We start from the raw sequence: 20524 nt of genomic DNA on the forward strand, positions 1-20524 counted from the left end.
GTTCAACCCATTTTGAGAGAGAAAAATCAGGAGGATTTTGGCTGACATGGCCAAACATAGAAGCTAGGACCAAGGGAGGTACCTATAGAGAGACAAGATGGCACACCCTCAGAACTCCCTTACCATGGAAAGCAAGGTGAGGAACAGAGCTAAAAATGGGAATAAAATGAAAATCTGAATGTTATATAGTGAAAATCCCTGACCCATTTTCACTGTCCTGTCCTACACTCATATTCAAGCTCAGATCCCATCAGTGGATCCAAAGGATGGGAGAACTCTTCTCTGGATAAAGTAAACAGCATCAGGTTAAAGAATTCTGTCATTTGGAGTATACCCAACAACAAGCTAGTTGTCTGATCATTATAATCTGAAGCTCATCCATGCAAAACGAGCTTCCATGCAGCTTGTTTTTGTTTTTGTTCATCACTATCTGCTTTCGTAACCATGCAGCTTTTAAGGACCATAAATGTGAACTAAAAGCCAAGGATGTCAGTGTAATTAAGGAAAGCCCCTAACACAAATACTTTAATATACAATTCAAATAACACAATTCAGGCTGGTCATGGTGGCTGATGCCTGTAATCCTAACTCTTTGGGAGGGCCAAGGTGGAGGATCACTTGAGCTCAGGAGTTCAAAGACCAGCCTGGGCAACAGAGCAAGACCTTGTCTCTACTGAAAATTTTAAAAATCAGCTGGGCATGGTGGTACATACCCGTAGTCCCTGCTATTTAGGAAGCTGAGGTAGGAGGATCACCTAAGCTTGGGGGACAGAAGCTGTAGTGAGCTATGATTGCATCACTGCACTCCAGCCTGGGTGACAAAGTGAGACCCTGTCTCAAAATCAAACAAAAAACAAACAAATGGAAAAACTCATAATTCAAACACATGGGGGCTACAGAAGTTTTAAAAAAGAGTCAGTAAGAGAAAACCTCTAAAAGGCTATCATTAATATCCTCAAAGAGAAAAGAGATGATACAATTATACATAAAATAAGAAGAGTACAATGAAAAAGGAACAGAGAAGAAAAGCTCTTGGAAATTAAAAATAATATCAAAAATAAGAATTTTAATAGATGAGATAAAAGAGAAAGTTGAGGAAATTTCCAGAATACAAAACAAAATGAAAAAAGTGATGAAAATATGAGAAAAACTGGCCAGGCACAGTGGCTCATGCCTGTTATCCCAGCACTTTGGGAGGATGGGGCGGGCGGATTACTTGAGGTCAGGAGTTCAAGACCAGCCTGGCCAACATGTTGAAACTTGTCTCTACTAAAAATATAAAAATTAGCAGGGCGTGGTGGTGTGCGCTTTGTAGTCCCAGCTACTCAGGAGGCTGAGGCATGAGAATCGCTTTAACGTGGGAAGTGGAGGTTGCAGTGAGCTGAAATTGCACCACTGTACTCCAGCCTAGGCGTCAGAGCGAGACTGTCTCATTTAATTAAAAAAAAAAAAAAAGAAAAAAATGAAGAAAGTTAAGAGAATCATTCTGAGACACAAGTCAGTAAACTATGCCCTGGCCACTTGTTTTTGTAAATGAAGTTTTACTGAAACATAGTCAAGCCCATTTATTTCTGTACTCACTAAGTATATATTGACAGTGTTGAGTCAGTAAACTATGCCCTGGTTACTTGTTTTTGTAAATAAAGTTTTATTGGAACACAGTCAAGCTCATTTATTTCTGTACTCACTAAGTATATTTTGGCAGTGTTGAGTACTTGTAACAAAGACTGTAAGCCCCACAATACTGAAATATTTACTATCTTGTCTTTTAAGGAAAAGTTTGTCAATTCTTACTCTAGAAGATCCAACCAGACTGATAGGAATATATATATATTTACATATATATATAGAGAGAACTAACATAATGCAAGGAAAGAAATCATTTAAAAAACAATGTAACAAGAAAAACCCTGTAACTAAATAACAAGCCTTCAGATTAAAAGAATCTATCAAGTAACCATTGTAATAAATTTTAAAAGAGGACCTACACTAAGGCACATCATTGTTAATTTTTTGGGGGGTGGGGTGGGGACAGTCTCGCTCTGTCCCCCAGGCTGGAGTGCAGTGGCGCAATCTCAGCTCACGGCAACCTCCGCCTCCCAGGTTCAAGGGATTCTGCCTTAGCCTCCGGAGTAGCTGGGATTACAGGAGACTCCCCACACCTGGCTGATTTTTATATTTTTAGTAGAGACAGGGTTTCGCCATGTTGGCCAGGCTGGTCTTGAACTCCTGACCTCGGGTGGTCTGCCCTCCTCGGCCTCCCAAAGTGCTGGGGTTACAGGCGTGAGCCACCATGCCCAGCCTCTCTCAATCCTTTTAAATGATCTATTGTTTTTCTTTTTTCTTCCCTGAGCATTTTAAAGATAATTTCTTTTTCTGTTTAAGAAATTTAGACTGGGTGAAGTGGCTCACTCCTGCAATCCGAGCACTTTGAGAGGCCAAGAAGGGCAGATCTCCTGAAGTCAGGAGTTTGAGACCAGCCTGGCCAACATGGTGAAACTCCGTTTCTACCAAAAATACAAAAATTAGGTGGGCATGATGGCACACGCCTGTAGTCCCAGCAACTCAGGAGGCTGAGGTAGGAGAATCACTTGAACCCAGAAGGTGGAGGTTGCAGTGAGCCGAGATTGTGCCACTGCACTCCAGCCTGGGCGACAGAGTGAGACTCCATCACAAACAAACAAACAAATAAATAGATTGAGAAAGAATAAGATCAGACAATTCACAGACAGCATAACTAGTAATTGGAAAGGCATTGCCTTAAAAATTCTGAGATAAAGTTATTTCCAACCTAGAGTTTTATACTCTAGCAAAACAGAATAAAAGTAAAGAAAGAAGATGGTCTACAATTAGGAAACAAGATCCAACAAAGGAAAGAGGGAAAATTACAAGATAAAAAGTGAGGAACAAGCCTACAGAATAACCAACCACAGTTTAGACTAGAACGAAAGAAAAAGTTCTGAAAGTGAGGTCTCAGGAAAAAAAAAAGACACAATTGACTATCTGATACATTCAATCACTTGGAAACTAATGATGACACTGTAAAATAATTCTGATTGTGCATATAGAAAAATAATGAAGGGCCAAGCACAGTGGCTCACACCTATAATCCCATCTCTTTGGGAGGCCAAGGTGGGCAGATCGCTTGAGGTCAGGAGTTCGAAACCAGCCTGGCCAAAATGGTGAAACCATGTCTCTAATAAAAATACCAAAAAAAATTAGCTGGGCGAGGTGGCAGGTGCCTATAATCCCAGCTACTCAGGAGGCTGAGATACAAGAATCGCTTGAACCCAGGGTGTGGAGGTTGCGGTGAGTCGAGATCGTGCCACTGCACTCCAGCCTGGGTAACATCAAAAAACCAAAAAACAAAAAGAAAAAAAGAGAAAGAATGAGGAACGTACACAGAAAACTAAAGGAAATGAAAAAATTTGGTAATTAACTCCAGAAGAAACAAAAAATTGAATTCATAAGATTATTAGGCCAGGTGTAGTGGCTCATTCCTGTAATCCCAGTACTTTGGGAGGCTGAAGCAGGTGGATGGCCTGAGCTCAGGAGTTTGGGACCAGCCTGGGCAACATGGCCAAACCCCATCTCTACCAGAAATGCAAAAAATTAGCCAGACGTGGTGAAGCATGCCTGTGGTCCCAGCTACTCTGGAGGCTGAAGTGAGAGAATTGCTTGAGTCTGGGAAGCGGAGGTTGCAGTGAGCCGAGATAGAGCACTCCAACCTGGGTGACAGAGTGAGAGCCTGTCTAAAAAAAAAAAAAAAAAAAAAACAAAAAAGGCTGGACACAGTAGTTCACACCTGTAATCCCAGCACTTTGGGAGGCCGAGGCAGGTGAATCACTTGAGGCCAGGAGTTTGAGACCAGCCTGGCCAACATGGTGAAATCCCACCTCTACTTAAAAAAAAAAAAAAAAAAAAAAAATTGTTAATATATTTGATCATTTCATAGTAGCCCATGTAGCTCTCCAGTAAAAATAATTTATATAGTCACAATAATGTACAATGATGATTCAATTTAAGAATGTTACATGTAATTATTATATATCGGAAGAGTAGTCAAAAGGAAAGTGGAGACATAGTATAAGAGCTAAATGAGCACCTACAATAAAAGTCACTAAAAGTACTATTAAGTTTTTTTTTGTTTTTTTGAGACAGAGTCTTGCTCTGTATTCCAAGCTGGAGTCCACTGGCACAATTTTGGCTCACTGCAGCCTCAACGTCCCAGGCTCAAGTGAGCTTCCCACCTCAGCCTCCCAAGTACCTGGGATTACAAACACACGCCACCACACCCAGCTTATTTTTGTAATTTTTGTAGAGACAGGGTTTCACCATGTTGCTCAGGCTGGTCTTGAAATCCTGAGCTCAAATGATCTACCCACTTCAGCCTCCCAAATTGCTGGGATTATAGGCATGAGCCACTGTGCCTGGCATATTATAAGCATTTTAATTTAGAATTAGGAATGAAATACCAGGGGCAACAGCTACAAGAGTTGAATACATGATTATAGGTAATGGAACTGAGGGTAAAATGAGAGTTTGCTATTTATTTTGTCATTGCTTGTCTTCTCTTTTTTTTTTTTTTTTTTTTTTTGATATGGAGTTTTACTCTGTCGCCCAGGCTGCAGTGCAGTGGCATGATCTCAGCTCACTGCAAGCTCCACCTCCCGGGTTCACGCCATTCTCCTGCCTTAGCCTCCGGAGTAGCTGGGACTACAGGTGCCCGCCACCAGACCGACTACATTTTTTTTTTGTATTTTTAGTAGAGATGGGGTTTCACCATGTTAGCCAGGATGGTCTCGAACTCCTGACCTCATGATCTGCCTGCCTCGGCCTCCCAAAGTGCTGGGATTACAGGTGTGAGCCACCGCGCCCGGCCATTGCTTGTCTTCTTTTGGTTTTGAAAAAAAATTATTTGCACATATTAACTGAAAGCAAAGAAATTACAAAGGTCACACATATAAAATAATACTCTATATTGTTCATAACTGCTTATGTATATATAACAGTATAAACAAAATAAACTATGAAGAAACACCATATTCATACTAGTAGCTGCTTATGATGACTGGGGAGAACTAAGAATGAGGATTAGAAGGAATTTCAACTTTATAATAAATTCTTTCTTTTATATAATAACAAAAAAGATAGCTGGGCACAGTGGCTCATGCCTAAAATCCTAGTGCTTTGGGAGGCTGAGGTTGGAGAATCACTTGAGCCCAGGAGTTTGAGACCAGCCTAGGCCAACAGAGCAAGACTCCATCTCTACAAAAACTTCAAAAAAATTAGCAAGATGTGGTACCCCACACCTCTAGTTCCAGCTACTAGGAAGGCTAAGGCAAGAAAATCACTTGAGCCCAGGAGGTTGAGGCTGCCGTAAGCTATGACAGTGCCACCGCACCTGCACTCCAACCCCCAGAGCAAGAACACATGTCTCTCTTAAAAAAAAGGGGGGGGGGCGGCTGGGCACGGTGGCTCAAGCCTGTAATCCCAGCACTTTGGTAGGCCAAGGCAGGTGGATCATGAGGTCAGGAGATTGAGACCATCCTAGTTAACATGGTGAAACCCCGTCTCTACCAAAAAAAAAAAAAATTAGCCAGGCGTGGTGGCGGGCACCTGTAGTCCCAGCTACTCGGGAGGCTGAGGCAGGAGGATGGCATGAACCCAGGAGGTGGAGCTTGCAGTGAGCCGAGATCATGCCACTGCACTCCAGCCTGAGCGACAGAGTGAGACTCCGCCTCAAAAAAAAAAAAGGCCGGCCAAAGCGGGTGGATCACCTGAGGTAAGGAGCTCAAGACCACCCTGACCAACATGGCAAAACCCCGTCTCTATGAAAAATACAAAAAATTAGCTGGGCTTGGTAGTGGGCACCTGTAATCCCAACTACTTGGGAGGCTAAGGCAGAAGAATCGCTTGAACCCAGGAGGCAGAGGTTGCAGTGAGCTGAGGTCACGCCATCGCACTCCAGCCTGGGCAACAAGAGCAAAACTCTGTCTCAAAAAAAAAAAAAAAAGAGATGAAGTAAATATAACAAAATATTAACAAGAGTCAGTATTGATTCTGTAGTAGGAACATAGTTGTCTATAGTGTCATACTGTGTACTTTTCTGTATCTTAAAAAATTTCAGCCCGGCGCAGTGGCTCACGCCTGTAATCCCAGCACTTTGGGAGGCCGAGGCTGGCAGATCACCTGCAGTCAGGAGTTGGAGACCAGCCTAGTCAGTATGGTGAAACCCCATCTTTACTAAAAATACAAAAAAAATTAGCTGGGCATGGTAGCGGGCACCTGTAATCCCGGCTACTTGGGAGACTGAGGCGGGAGAATCACTTGAACCCATGAGGCAGAGGTTGCAGTGAGCTGAGATCGTGCCACTGAACTCCAGCCTGGGTGACAGAGTGAGACCACATCTCAAAGAAAAAAAATATATATTTCCCCCTTCCCATACAAATATGCCTAATGAATAAAACCAATCCTAAAAGATTACATACAGTATGTATCTAATTTTTTTACATTTTATATAATGTTATTTGATATAACAACAATTTGGAAAGGACAAAATTATAGAAATGGAGAATAGTGGTTGCAGGGGTTAGGAATGGGGAGGTGGTGGGAAGGAGGTATATGTTTATTAAAGGGCAACGAGGCTGGGTGCAGTGGCTCACTGCAAAGCCTGTGATCCCAGCACTTTGGGAGGCCGAGGTGGGTGAATCAGCTGAGGTCAGGAGTTTGAGACAAGCCTGGCCAACATAGTGAAACCCCAACTGTACTAAAAATACAAAAGTTCGCCAAGCATGGTGGTGCATGCCTGTAATCCCAGCTACTCAGGAGGCTGAGGCAGGATAATCACTTCAACCTGGGAAGCAGAGGTTGCAGGGAGCCAAGATTGTGCCACAGCACTCCAGCTTGGGTGACAGAGCAAGACTCCATCTTAAAAAAGTAAATAAAGATAAAAATATTGAAGGGCAACGAGGGGAGGCTTGTGGTGATAGAACTCTTTGTATATTGACTATGGTGACAGATACACAAACCTACATGTGTGACAAAACTGCATAGAACTAAACACACACAAACAAAGTAAAACTGGGGAAGTCTAAATGAGATTGGTGGATTGTATCAATATTAACATTCTGGCTGTGATATTACACTATAGTTCTGGAAGATGTTATCATGGGATAACTGCAGAAAGGGTACATGTGATATGTCTCTATTATTTCTTACAACTGCAGGTGAATCTACAATTATAAGAAAAAGTAAAAAGAGAAAAGGGAAAGAAAGTCTCTTGGTCCAGGGGAATCCTGGGCAAGAGTGAATATACACTGATAGCCACTTCATAATCCAGAATTCCAAGGGAAACAGTTTGTTCTGTGTAAGTAGCTCTACTGGGAATTGGTGTCAGAGGCCTGGAGCTGATGAGGATTCTAGGTTCTAAATTATCAAGTGGGGAATCAATCATTCAATAGGCAAGACTAGTAAGTCCTCTCATTGGATGAGGGATCTGTTCTCTGATTGTCAAATGGTAGCTGGTTTGGATGATGCCAACAAGACGATCTAAACCCACTTTTTTTTTTTTTTTTTTTTGAGACAGTCTTGCTCTGTCGCCCAGGCTGGAGTGCAGTGGCATGATCTCAGCTCACAGCAACCTCCATCTTCTGGGCTCAAGCAATTCTCCTGCCTCAGCCTCCCGAGTAGCTGGGGCTACAGGTGCATGCCACCATGCCAAGCTAATTTTTGTATTTTTAGTAGAGATGGGATTTCACCATGTTGGCCAAGATGGTCTCAATCTCTTGACCTTGTGACCCACAGCCTTGGCCTCCCAAAGTGCTAGGATTACAGGCATAAGCCACCATGCCCAGCCAAACCCACTTTTTTAATGGAGGAGGGGAGACTCCATAGTAGAAGTGACATCTCAAGGGCCTCACAGCAGTTGGTAGCTGCAGAAGCACCAAGAGCAAGGTGAAGAATCCCCAGGAAAAGTGTGCATACTCTTAGATCAGCCTAGCATTCCTCCCTGCTCCAACGTACTTCCTTGATTTAAGACTGCAAGGGAGGTTGGGCACGGTGGCTTATGCCTGTAATCCCGGCATTTGCGGGGCCGAGGTGGGCAGATCACTTGTCAGGAGTTGGAGATCAGCCTGGCCAACGTGGCAAAACCCCATCTCTACTAAAAATACACAAATTAGGCCAGGCACGGTGGCTCACGCCTGTAATCCCAACACTTTGGGAAGCCAAGGAGGGTGAATCACCCGACGTCAGGAGTTTGAGACCTGCCTGGCCAACACGGTGAAACCCCATCTCTACTAAAAATACAAAATTAGCTGGGCGTGGTGTCACATGCCTGTAATCCCAGATACTCAGGAGGCTCAGGCAGGAGAATTGCTTGAATATGGGAGATGGAGGTTGCAGTGGGCCGATATCGTGCCACTGCACTCTAGCCTGGCCAACAGAGTGAGACTCTGTCTCTAAATAAGTAAATTAATTAATTAATAAACACACACACACACACATATATATACACACACACACACAAATTAGCTGGGTGTGGTGGCACACATCTGTAATTCCATCTACTTGGGAGACTAAGGCACAGAATGGCTTGAACCCACGAGGCGGAGGTTGCAGTGAGTTGAGATCACACCATTGCACTCCAGCCTGGGCGATGGAGTGAGACTCTGTCTCAAAAACAAAAAAGACTTTAACGGAATAACGGTTCTGTTTGCAAAAGAGATTGGATGTAAACAGGGAGTCTGGTAGCTGGGCATAGGTAGCACCTATAATTCCAGCACTTTGGAAGGCTGAGGCAGGAGGATCACTTGAGTCCAGGGGTTCAAGACCAGCCTGGGTAAGATAGGGAGACTCTACAAACAATTTTAAAAAATTAGCCAGGCATGGTGGTGCATGTCTGTGGTCTCAGCTACTCAAGAGGCTGAGGCAGGAGAATCAACTGAGCATCAAGTGATGGAGGCTGCAGTGAGCCATGATCATGCCACTATGCTCCAGCCTAGGGGACAGAACAAGACTCTGTCTCTAAAAATAATAATAATAAAATAATAAATACAATAAATAAAATGAAATAAAAATTAAATAAAAATAGGGGTCTGGAGCTGGTAGGGAAGAAACAGAGCTGTATGGGAGAAAAGAATACTTTCCCTTGTTGATATGGGATCTGTGTCCCCTATGTCTCCTCTTATTTTCTTCTGCATTCTTGCTCTGATTGACTTCCTTCCCAAGTGCCTCTTCTCTCTGACTTTCCCTGTCTCATTATTTTCCCTCTTTGCTTTGCTAAAAGACTCTGTCCCTGCATCTTATTCAGAGCACACTGACTACACTGGGCAGGAGTTACAAGAGAGAAGAGGTACTCACAGAATCCTAGATTTCTAAAACATTTAAGCTACAAAGGTAGGTGAATATCAGAGTCCAGCAGTCACATATTACACAGAGGAAAACCGAAGTGCTGAGAAGGGAAACAACTTGTGTCGCTCACAGAGGGAATTTTTGGTTAAGTTGGAATATGAGGCTGGGACCCACTAGGACAGCTTCCCTAATTTTCTTTCCTTTTTTTTTCTTTTTATTTTTTTTCCTTAGACAAAGTCTTACTCTGTCACTCAGGCTGGAGTTCAGTAGCGTGATCATAACTCACTGCGGTCTTGACCTCCCCGGCTCAAGTCATCCTCCAGCGCAGCTGGGACAACAGGAGTGTGCCACCATGCCTGGCTAATTTTTTTGTTTTTTATTTTTGTAGAGGTGGGGTCTTGCTATGCTGCTCAGGTTGGTCTCAAACTCCTGGGCACAAATGATCCTCCTTTACTCCCAAAGTGCTGGGTATAGGCCTGAGACACTGCACCCAGCCCTAGTTTCTGCAGTTTTCAAAAGACACAGCTCACTAGTTGGAGAGAAAGAGATTTCTGGGGCAGCCAATTAAAACATGGTAAGAGAAATGACAGTAATATGTTAGATAAATAATCTGACTGGGTGCACTGGCTCACGCCTGTAATCCCAACCCTTTGGGAGGTTGAGGCAGGAGGATCACTTGAGCCTCGGAGTTTAGGACCAGCCTGGGCAACATGCTGAAATCCCATCTCTTCAAAAAATAAAATAGTAGCTGGACATAGTGGCACATACCTATAGTCCCAGCTACTCAGGAGGCTGAGGTAGGAGGATCACTTGAACCTAGGAATTTGAGGAAAATAAAATAGAAGAAAAGGAGAAGAGAAGAGAAAAAAGAAAAAAGGCCGGGTGTGGTAGCTCATGCCTCCCAGCACTTTGGGAGGCCGTGGCGGGCAGATCACCTGAGGTCAGGAGTTCGAGACCAACCTGGCCAACACCGTGAAACCCTATCTCTGCTAAAAATACAAAAATTAACCAGGTGTTGTGGTGCGTGCCTATAATCCCAGCTACTTGGGAGGGTGAGGCAGGGAGAATTGCTTGAACCTGGGAAGTGGAGGTTGCAGTGAGCCGAGATCATGCCATTGCACTCCAGCCTAGGTGACAGAATGAGACTCCATCTCAAAAAGAAAAAAAAAAGGAAAGAGGGAGGGAGGAAGGAAGGGAGGATCTATGTTCTATGGCCAACAGTACTTATCAAGTAGTTATGAGCCAGAGTTATAAACTAGCTAGATGGTTTTGTGGTAAGATTTGAGTAGAATGAAAATCTCAAGGGGTTAAAGTCCTATGAGGCAACTGTACTCTCTTACTAACTGTGGATTATTTTAAGTGTACTACACCCCTCCTCAAGATGTAATGTTATACCATAAATGTTATGGGGAGAAACTGCCTAAATGAACAAACCAGCGCTCACACTGAGAACTGGAATAGAGAGTAGCCTATTTTGAACCTACTTTAAAAAAAACACTTGCATTTCAGAAAAATATCCAAAAATATGTCCAACAGGTTTATCCTGTTGGTACCAAAGACCTTCAGAAATTTCAGAGCATAGGATGTTGGCAAGAGCACCAAAGCAGAAAGTACCTCTTTCTGCATGTGAGAAACCATCATTTATGTGGGAGTGATGTTGGCTAACACAAGGAAGGGTCTCTGTTAAGCAAGTGAAGGGTGGAAGGAGCTGTTGCCAGAGCCTGCCAGAAGCATCCTGGTAACCAGCTGCTGGCCCACACCTTTCCTACTTACATGGAACAGTGGAAAGTGCCAACAGGGTTCTCACGACGAATGTCTTCATATTCCTCATAGATTCCTTGCTTTTGCCTGGCGTTAACATAGTCCACCAACTCTTGGATGGTCATAGCATGGGGACCTGGAACATGTACTGAGTCCCAGTCTAAGGCAGGAGGGAGGGAGAACAGGATGATCTCATCGAAGGGATCTGGATGGCCGTTCACCTGTGGTAGGAACTGGAAATTCCAAGTGGCGAGATCAATTTTGACGTACCCACCCAGGTTTTCTGGAAGACACTCCCTGGGCAGATGCTGCGTGACCTCAGATGTCTTTAGTATCTGAATCTAGAAAGTTAGAAAGAACCATGTAAGTATGTGGGGAGAGGGAAAGGCATATAGAGAGTGATAAAGAATAAATGTGTTGGGCCGGGCGCGGTGGCTCAAGCCTGTAATCCCAGCACTTTGGGAGGCCGAGACGGGCGGATCACGAGGTCAGGAGATCGAGACCATCCTGGCTAACACGGTGAAACCCCGTCTCTACTTTAAAAATACAAAAAACTAGCCGGGCGAGGTGGCGGGCGCCTGTAGTCCCAGCTACTCGGGAGGCTGAGGCAGGAGAATGGCGTGAACCCGGGAGGCGGAGCTTGCAGTGAGCTGAGATCCGGCCACTGCACTCCAGCCTGGGCGGCAGAGCAAGACTCCGTCTCAAAAAAAAAAAAAAAAAAAAGAATAAATGTGTTTATATCAGGTTTGGGGGATGGGATGAGATTTTCTTGAAATACAAGGTATACTGTAAAAGTAGTAGACTACATTTCATCTGCCTGAGATTTAAGTCCTATGAATTTGCCAGATAAAAGTGTGAACTCCCAGAATGTATATAAAATTCACTCCTGGAATTAGGGACACTGTTATACATCTTCTGAAAGGATGATATAGTGAACGAAAGCTTTATATTATTAACAAGGCTTCCCAGCATCGCTGCATGCTGGTGACTCTTTTTTTGGCCACTAAGAATGCATAGGTAGTAGTTATTTTTGTCAACCCCATACTCAGACAACCAATTCTAAGACCTGTTAGCTTGTGTTTTACTCAGCTTGGTATAACTGTTCACAAAGATAGGATTCTATGAAAGCAACACACCCAGAGGCAGGGTAGCCCAGGAATAATGTTAGATAACACTTTTGTTTTGAGACAGGGTCTCACTTTTTCACCTAGCCTGGAGTATAGTGGCGCGATCAAGGCTCACTGCAGCCTCAACCTCCTGGGCTCAAGTGATCCTCCCACCTCAGCCCCTCAAGTAACTGGGACTGCAGATGCACACCACCACGCCCAGACAATTTTTTTGTAGTAATCATAAGACTTAATGCTGCTCTTTGCTTGGACATAGCCATGCTGGAGCAAATTAGCTTAACTGGTTCTCCTTAGGATCTCTGTGGAATGGGGATGCTCTTCCTCCTAAAAGCTCATCTCTTTTGCTGTTGCCTCTTCTTGGAATGCCTTCTTTTCCTCCTCTGCCTCTTCATGGACCAGCACAGCTCACCTCTTCTGTGAAGTCTTTCCTGACTGCTTGAGGCAATATGCCCCTCTGCATTCCTGCAGAGCCAAAGTTCTCATACGTGTATCTCTGTGTTCCCTATCAAGACCATAAGCTCCTTGAGGGTGGACTATCTCACTTAATTTTTAATTATCAGGAACCAGTGCTTCATCTACAAAAACTACTTAATATATTTTGAGTTTATACATGTATGCATAATTCCTATCATTCAAGTGCAAGAACTTGCCTATGGAATCCTCTCAAAGAGTTATCTTAGAAAAGATCTCTCCAGCTGGCATGGTGGCTCACACCTGTAATCCCAGCACTTTGGGAGGCTGAGGCAGGTGGATCACCTGAGGTCAGGAGTTCGAGACCAGCCTGTCCAACATGGTGAAACACCATCTCTACTAAAAAAAAATACAAGAATTATCTGGACGTGGTGGTGGGAGCCTATAATCCCAGCAACTTGGGAGGCTGAGGCAGGAGAATCACTTGAACCTGGGGGTTGGAGGTTGCAGTGAGCCAAGATCATGCCATTGCACTCTAGCCTGAGCGACAAGAGCAAACCTCCATCTCAAAAAAGAAAGAAAAGATCTCTCATGGCCGGGCATGGTGCTCACGCCTATAATCCCAGCACTTTGGGAGGCCGAGGCGGGTGGATCACAAAGTCAGGAGATCAAGACTCTATCTTGGCTAACACAGTGAAACCCCATCTCTACTAAAAACACAAAAAATTAGCTGGGCGTGACAGCATGCGCCTATAGTCCCAGCTACTAGAGAGGCTGAGGCAGGAGAATCGCTTGAACCTGGGAGGCAGAGCTTGCAGTGAGCTGAGATCGCACCACTGTACTCCAGCCTGGGAGACAGAGCAAGACTCCATCTCAAAACAAACAAACAAACAAAACAACAACAACAACAAAAAACCACGGTGGCTCACGCCTGTAATCCCAGCATTTTGGGAGGCCAAGGCGGGCGGATCATGAGGTCAGGAGTTCGAGACCAGCCTGGCCAATATGGTGAAACCCCATCTCTACTAAAAATACAAAAATTGGCTGGGCGTGGTGGTGTGTGCCTGTACTCTCAGCTACTCGGGAGGCTGAGGCAGAAGAATCGCTTGAACTCAAGAGGCGGGGCTGCAGTGAGCCGAGATCATGCCACTGCACTCCAGCCTGGGCGACAGAGTGAGACTCCGTCTCAAAAAAAAAAAAAAAAAAAAAAGAAAGAAAGAAAAAAAAGAAAAGATCTCTCCTACTTTGTGTCATTAGGTGTTTAAGTAGCTAACACAGAAACAAATGTCTTCATTTTCATATGTCCTATCTTTTAATGGCTGCAATCAGTAACTGAGACCATAAAACTTTTAATCATGGGACACTCAGGAGATTATAACAGAATTAAAGTTTTTGGTTTTATTGTGGTGACAGGGTCTCACTATACTGCCCAGGCTGGTCTTGAACTCCTGGCCTCAAGCGATCTTCCCGCCTTGGCCTCAGACTCCCAAAGTGTTAGGATTATAGGCATGAGCCACTACACTCGGCCCAGAATTAAGGTAATTTTGAACGCTTTTGAAATTGGGAAGCAACAAGATGTTCTGAGAAAACAAATGCCAGGAATAAATGTAGAAAGAGACATAATGAAAAACTTTCCTCCACAACCCTGGTGGCCAAAGGGATTAAATGATGTTTCCAGTTGAACAAATTCAAATGCCAGTTCAACGAATACAATTATATTACAAGCTGTTAAATATTAAAGGCCTATGCAGCTCTAGGATAAATTTTGGAAGTAGCAGCTATCTCTAAGTTACCTCCAGGACACAATCCTTCAGTACTATCTTATGCAAGGTGCTATAGGAAGTGAGAACCAGATAAACTGTGTCTAGTTTCAAACTTCAAGAAGCTTGTAGTACAGTAAGAGAGGCAGTCTGTATTGAACTGACTAATGAATCAGGTAGAGAATATGAGTGAATGCACTAACAGAAGCAGAACAGGCTCTAGGAGACACGCCAAGAGGATTTTTTGAAGGTAGAAAATTAGTTGGCAGGAATTCAGTGGTAGAGATGAGAATGTATCTATTCCCCTCCAAATAAAAAAGGGCAAGCTTGCCTTACCCTCTCCCGGACTTTGTCCTTCAGGAGGAGGCTGATGATGGAATAGGGCACTCGGAACCATATGGGTGCCCCCACAATCAGTACTTTCTTCAAACGAGCTGGAAATGCTCCCTGTGGAGAAAACACATAAGTGTAATGGAACCTGTGACTCTTCAAGCCCAAGTTTAGGTTTTCTGCTCTTCTCCCCATTCTTACCCAGCAGGGGGAGTCTATAGCCTAATTCAGGTTTGACCTCAGCAGCTACAGGAAAAGTGGTTAAACAAACTAAAGAAATTAGAAGCTGATTTACCTTTAAAAATAACAATGTTAAGTTCTTGTCTACCATAAGCTTTATGAATCAGAAACTATTCTGACTTCTCAACAGATATCCTACACATACCACACATCAACATACATATATGCCTCCTAAAAAAGTTCTGTTACTAAAATGAAGGAAAAATGATATTATGAATAAACTGAACATTAAACATTTCTCGACCAGGCGCGGTGGCTCATGCCTATAATCCCAGCACTATGGGAGGCTGAGGTGAGTGGATCACTGGAGGTCAGGAGTTCAAGACCAGCCTCGCCAACATGGTAAAACCTGTCAGTACTAAAAATACAAAACTAGCCAGGTGTGGTGGCAGACACCTATAATCCCAACTACTCAGAAGGCCAAGGCAGGAGAATCACTTGAACCCAGGAAGCAGAGGCTGCAGTGAGTTGAGATCACGCCATTGCACTTTACCCTGGGCAACAAGAGCGAAACTCTGTCTCAAAAAAAACAATATGGCTGGGCGTGGTGGCTCACGCCTGTAATCCCAGCACTTCTGGAAGCCGAGGCGGGCAGATCACTTGAAGTCAGGAGTTTGAAACCAGCCCGGCCAACATGGTGCAACCCCATCTCTACTAAAAATACAAAGATTAGCCAGGCATGGTGGCATGCGCCTATAATCCCTGCTACTTGGGAGGCTGAGGCAGGAGAATCGCTTGAACCTAGGAGGTGGAGGTTGCAGTAAGCCAAGATCGCGCCACTGCACTCCAGCCTGGGCAACAAGAGCAAAACTCCATCTCAAAATAATAATAATAATAATAATAATAAATAAATAAAAATTTAAAAATTTAAAAAATTTCTCTTTCATAACTTTTCATTCAGTCTGATGTATGCATAATCATTTTTTAATCTATTCGTTCATCTATGTATTTACCAATCAATAAATATAATCTAATGTGCACTATGGCAAACGAGATCTAAAAAAAGGAGATACCCTCATCCACACATGATATGAAGATGAAAAAATCATTCATTCCTACTCCACAGTGCTTAGTTTTTTTGTTTGGTTGGTTGTCCGGTTTTTGTTTTGTTTTGTTTTTGAGACAGGGTCTTGCTCTGTTGCCTAGGCTGGAGTGCAGTGGTACAATCACTGCTCACTGCGTCCTGTACTTCCCAGGCTCAAATGATCCTCCCACCTCAGGCTCCCAAGTAACTGGGACTGAGCCACTACACTTGGCTAATTTTTGTATTTTTAGTAGAGACAGAATTTCACCATGTTGGCTGGCTGGTTTTGAACTCCTGACCTCAAGTGATCTGCCTATCTTGGCCTTGGCCTCCCAGAGTTCTGGGATTATAGGCATCGATCCACTGCTCCTGGCATGAAGTTCTTAATTTTTTTTTTTTTTTTTTTTTTGAGATGAAGTCTCGCTCTGTCACCCAGGCTGGAGTGCAGTGGCCAGATCTCAGCTCACTGCAAGCTCTGCCTCCCGGGTTTACGCCATTCTCCTGCCTCAGCCTTCCGAGTAGCTGGGACTATAGGTGCCCCGCCACCTTGCCAGGCTAGTTTTTTGTATTTTTTAGTAGAGACAGGGTTTCACCATGTTAGCCAGGATGGTCTCGATCTCCTGACCTTGTGATCCGCCCGACTCGGCCTCCCAAAGTGCTGGGATTACAGGCTTGAGCCACCGTGCCTGGCCAAGTTCTTAATTTTAATATGGTTAAATGTTTTCTTTTCTGGTTAGTGTATTTTGTGTCTTAAATCCTTTTCTATTTTAATGTCAGAAAAAGTACTATTTTTTTTTTTTACTGGTCTACCACTGATTCCACCATGTGTATTAATTTTTCTAAGTTGGTTTTTTATTGTAAAATATACACAACAAAATTGACCTTTTAAAACATATTAAGTGTACAATTATTGGCATTAAGTATGTTCACAATGCAGCCATCACCACTATTCATTTTCAGAACTATTTCATCATCACAAACAAAAACCCTGTACCCATTAAACAACATATCCCTATTCCCTTCTCCCCCTAATCCCTAGTAACCTTGGTTCTACTTTCTGTCTCTATGAATTTGCATATTTTTGGTCCTCATATTATTGGAATCGTACTATAGTTGTCCTTTTTTGTCTTGTTTATCCTACTTAGCATAATGTTTTCAAGGTTAATCCATATTGTAGCATGTCTCAGAATTACATTGCTTTCTAAGGCTGAATATTTCCTCATAAATATACCAATTTTTCTTATCTATTAATCCGTTGATGGACATTTGAGTTGTTTCCACTTGTGCACATTGGTTGTTTCCACTTGTCCATTTGAGGAGCTATTTTCTTTTAAAAATTTAAACTTTTGTTTTTGTCCTTTTGTTTTTTTTGAGATAAGATCTCACTCTGTTGCCCAGGCTGGAGTACGGTGGCACCATCATGGCTCACCATAGCCTTGACCTCCCAGGTTCAAAGTGATCCTCCTACCTCAGCCTCACAAGTAGAATGTGCCACCATGCCTAATTTTTGTATTTTTGTAGAATAAAAATACAAGTGGTTTCATCGTGTTGCCCAGGCTGGCTTCAAACTACTGGGCTCAAGCAATCTGCCTGCCTTGGCCTCCCAGTGTTGGGATTCCAGGTGTGAGGCTCCACACCTGGCCTGTTTTTGCTATTTAAGACTTTAATCTATCTGAAGTTGATTTTTGAACATAGTATGAGATGTAGGAATCTGACATTTTTTTCTATATGGGTAGCTGTTTTGTTTTCCACCTTTACATATTAAAAAGTCCCTCCTTTCCCCAACTTAGACTTTCTATTTGTCAGTTTTAACAAAGTCACAATATCCGGGGGAATAAATATGACACAGGTAATTTAATTAACCATGTAACCATCATTCTGATTATTCAGTTTGTTATGACACAGGTAATTTAATTAACCATGTAACCATCATTCTGATTATTCAGTTTGTTTTCAGGCCTAAATAATCCTGATATGCTCATTTTATCTTTTCCTTTTCATTCTTTTTTGAAACTCAATTCATTTTTTTTTTTTTTTTTTTTTTTTAGTCTCACATGGTCACCCAAGCTGGAGTGCAGTGGCACGATATCTGCTCAAGGGTTCAACCAATTCTCCTGCCTCAGCTTCCCGAGTAGCTGGGATTACAGGCGTGCACCATCACGCCTGGCTAACTTTTTTGTATTTTTAGCAGAGATGATCTTTGACCATGTTGGCCAGGCTGGTCTTGAACTCCTGGCCTCAAGTGATCCGCCCATCTCGGCCTTTCAAAGTGCTAGGATTACAGGCATAAGTCACTGTACCCAGCCTCCTTTTAAATTATTTTAAGAAGCTGTTTCTAAGACTGGGATTATTTGGCTAAAGATTATGAATATTCTTTTTTTTTTTTTTTCTTTTTTTTAAAGACAGGGTGTTATCAACTGGGCTGGAATGCAATCATATGATCATAGCTCACTGAAGCCTCATATCCTGGGCTCAAGTGATCCTCCTGCCTCAGCCTCCTGGGTAGCTGGGACAATAAGCACATACCACCACATGCAGCTAAATTTTGTAGAGTCAGGGTCTTGCTCTGTGGCCTAGACTGGTCCTGAACCCCTTGCCTTAGGCAATTCTCCCACCTCAAACTCCCAAAGGGCTGAGATTATAGATTTAAGTCACTGGAGTCAGCTTAAGATATTATTTTTAATTATCTAAAATAAATATGCAGTAAATACTCTTTTTATAAATCTTTGTTTTCCTGATTGTTTCCTTAGCATATAATCTCAGAAATACAACTGATCAAAGGGTATGTGCATTTTTTTTTTTTTTTTTTTTGAGACGGAGTCTCGCTCTGTCGCCCAGGCTGGAGTGCAGTGGCGCGATCTCAGCTCACTGCAAGCTCCGCCTCCCGGGTTCACGCCATTCTCCTGCCTCAGCCTCCCGAGTAGCTGGGACTACAGGCGCTGCCACCACGCCCGGCTAGTTTTTTTTTTTGTATTTTTAGTAGAGAAGGGGTTTCACCGTGTTAGCCAGGATGGTCTCGATCTCCTGACCTCGTGATCCGCCCACCTCGGCCTCCCAAAGTGCTGGGATTACAGGCGTGAGCCACCGCGCCCGGCCGGTATGTGCATTTTTAAGGATTTATAATGCCAGATGCCTTCCAAAACGTGTTAACAACTTACTGAACTGACAGTATATGAGGGTGCTATAGAGTCATTTATTTATTTGAAAAACAAACAAATTTTTATTGTCTAGAAATATATATTTTAAAAATCCCCCAGAAAAGATGCTATTCTCTCATTTTCCCATCCTCTTCCTCTTTCCACACCTCTGAGACAAAGGACATTATTATAGTTTAGTAAAACTTCATCCAGATGTCCAGACAATACCCCAACTATGTATTCTTCTGTATTTGCAAGCTACATGTTCATATAGATACATCTATAGATCTGGTTCATCTACAGATACCAGTTAGCCTTTGTAATCCATTCCCCACTTAAGTTTCACCATCACTGGCTTTTCTGTTAATCCCTTGAGGAAAGGTTTGGGATTCAGGGGTAAATCCTTTATAACCACAGGAGAACGCTGCAGGCTATTCTCCACTGACCAAGCTGCCACCCATCTCTCGTGACTGCAGCAGGTACCCCCAGACAGTCATGTAAATGGACTAGGCCCAGGTCTGTAGTTCTTTGCTCTGAAAAAACAGATGTAATAGCTTCTATTTTCTATTTATCATTTTGTGGAAATAACAGGTGTTTCCCTAGAATGGTTTTTGATTTGGTGTTAAAAGGACCTTGGACATTTAGGCCCTGAAATAAATTGTTGCATCTTTGAAGGAAAAGATGAAAGTAGTTTATCACACTTCAGTGAAGAGGCCTTTGGAGAAGTTTGTTCTAGATGCTGTATATTCGCCGTAGAGGAGTGCTGGGGATTCCCCAAATCAGTAGAACTAAAGGAAAACTGAAGAGAACAGAGTGACCTGTCAGACTGAGAATCAGTCTTTTGAGGCTGGGCATGGTGGCTCACACCTGTAATCCCAGCACTTTGAGAGGCCAAGGTGGGCAGATCACTTGAGGTCAGGAGTTCGAGACCAACCTGGCCAACATGGTGAAACCCCATCACTACTAAAAATTAGCTGAGTGTGGTGGTAGGCACCTGTAATGCCAGCTACTTAGGATGCTGAAGCAGGAGAATCACTTGAACCCAGGAGGCAGAGGTTGCAGTGAGCCGAGATCACGCCATTGCACTCCAGCCTGGGGGACAGAGAGACACCCCGTCTCAGAACAAACAAACAACAAAAAAGAATCAGTCTTTTGAAAGTGGCAAAAAGGGCTGGGCACGGTGGCTCACGTCTATAATCCTAGCACTTTGGGAGGTCAAGGCTGGTGGATCACTTGAGGTAAGGAGATCGAGTCTAGCCTGGCCAACATGGCAAAATCCTGTCTCCACTAAAAATACAAAAATTAGCTGGGTGTGGTGACAGGTACCTGTAATCTCAACTACTTGGGAGGCTGAGGCAGGAAAATCGCTTGAACCTGGGA

General features: G+C 43.3%; 1 protein-coding gene, 1 long non-coding RNA gene and 1 pseudogene across 4 annotated transcripts in view; 1 reads left to right on the top strand and 2 right to left on the bottom strand.

Moving 5' to 3' along the window:
* PTPN9 (protein tyrosine phosphatase non-receptor type 9) overlaps nt 1-20524 on the bottom strand; it is a 110465-nt gene that overhangs the window by 22733 nt on the left and 67208 nt on the right. For all 3 annotated transcript variants that reach the window (XM_015142756.3, XM_077939908.1, XM_077939907.1), the window contains exons 6-7: nt 14750-14860; nt 11128-11456 (exon numbers count right to left, since the gene is read on the bottom strand). In XM_015142756.3, coding sequence (XP_014998242.1) covers nt 11128-11456; nt 14750-14860 — 440 coding nt within the window. The remainder of the gene's footprint in view (nt 1-11127; nt 11457-14749; nt 14861-20524) is intronic.
* The window catches only part of LOC144330002 (uncharacterized), a 40589-nt gene that overhangs the window by 5049 nt on the left and 15016 nt on the right, over nt 1-20524 (top strand). The gene's annotated exons all lie outside the window — the stretch shown is intronic.
* LOC106999238 (small nuclear ribonucleoprotein F pseudogene) lies at nt 19185-19634 on the bottom strand (annotated as a pseudogene).

This window comes from Macaca mulatta, chromosome 7 (assembly GCF_049350105.2).
Source record: "Macaca mulatta isolate MMU2019108-1 chromosome 7, T2T-MMU8v2.0, whole genome shotgun sequence".
In the NCBI taxonomy this organism is placed as follows: Eukaryota; Metazoa; Chordata; class Mammalia; order Primates; family Cercopithecidae; genus Macaca; species Macaca mulatta.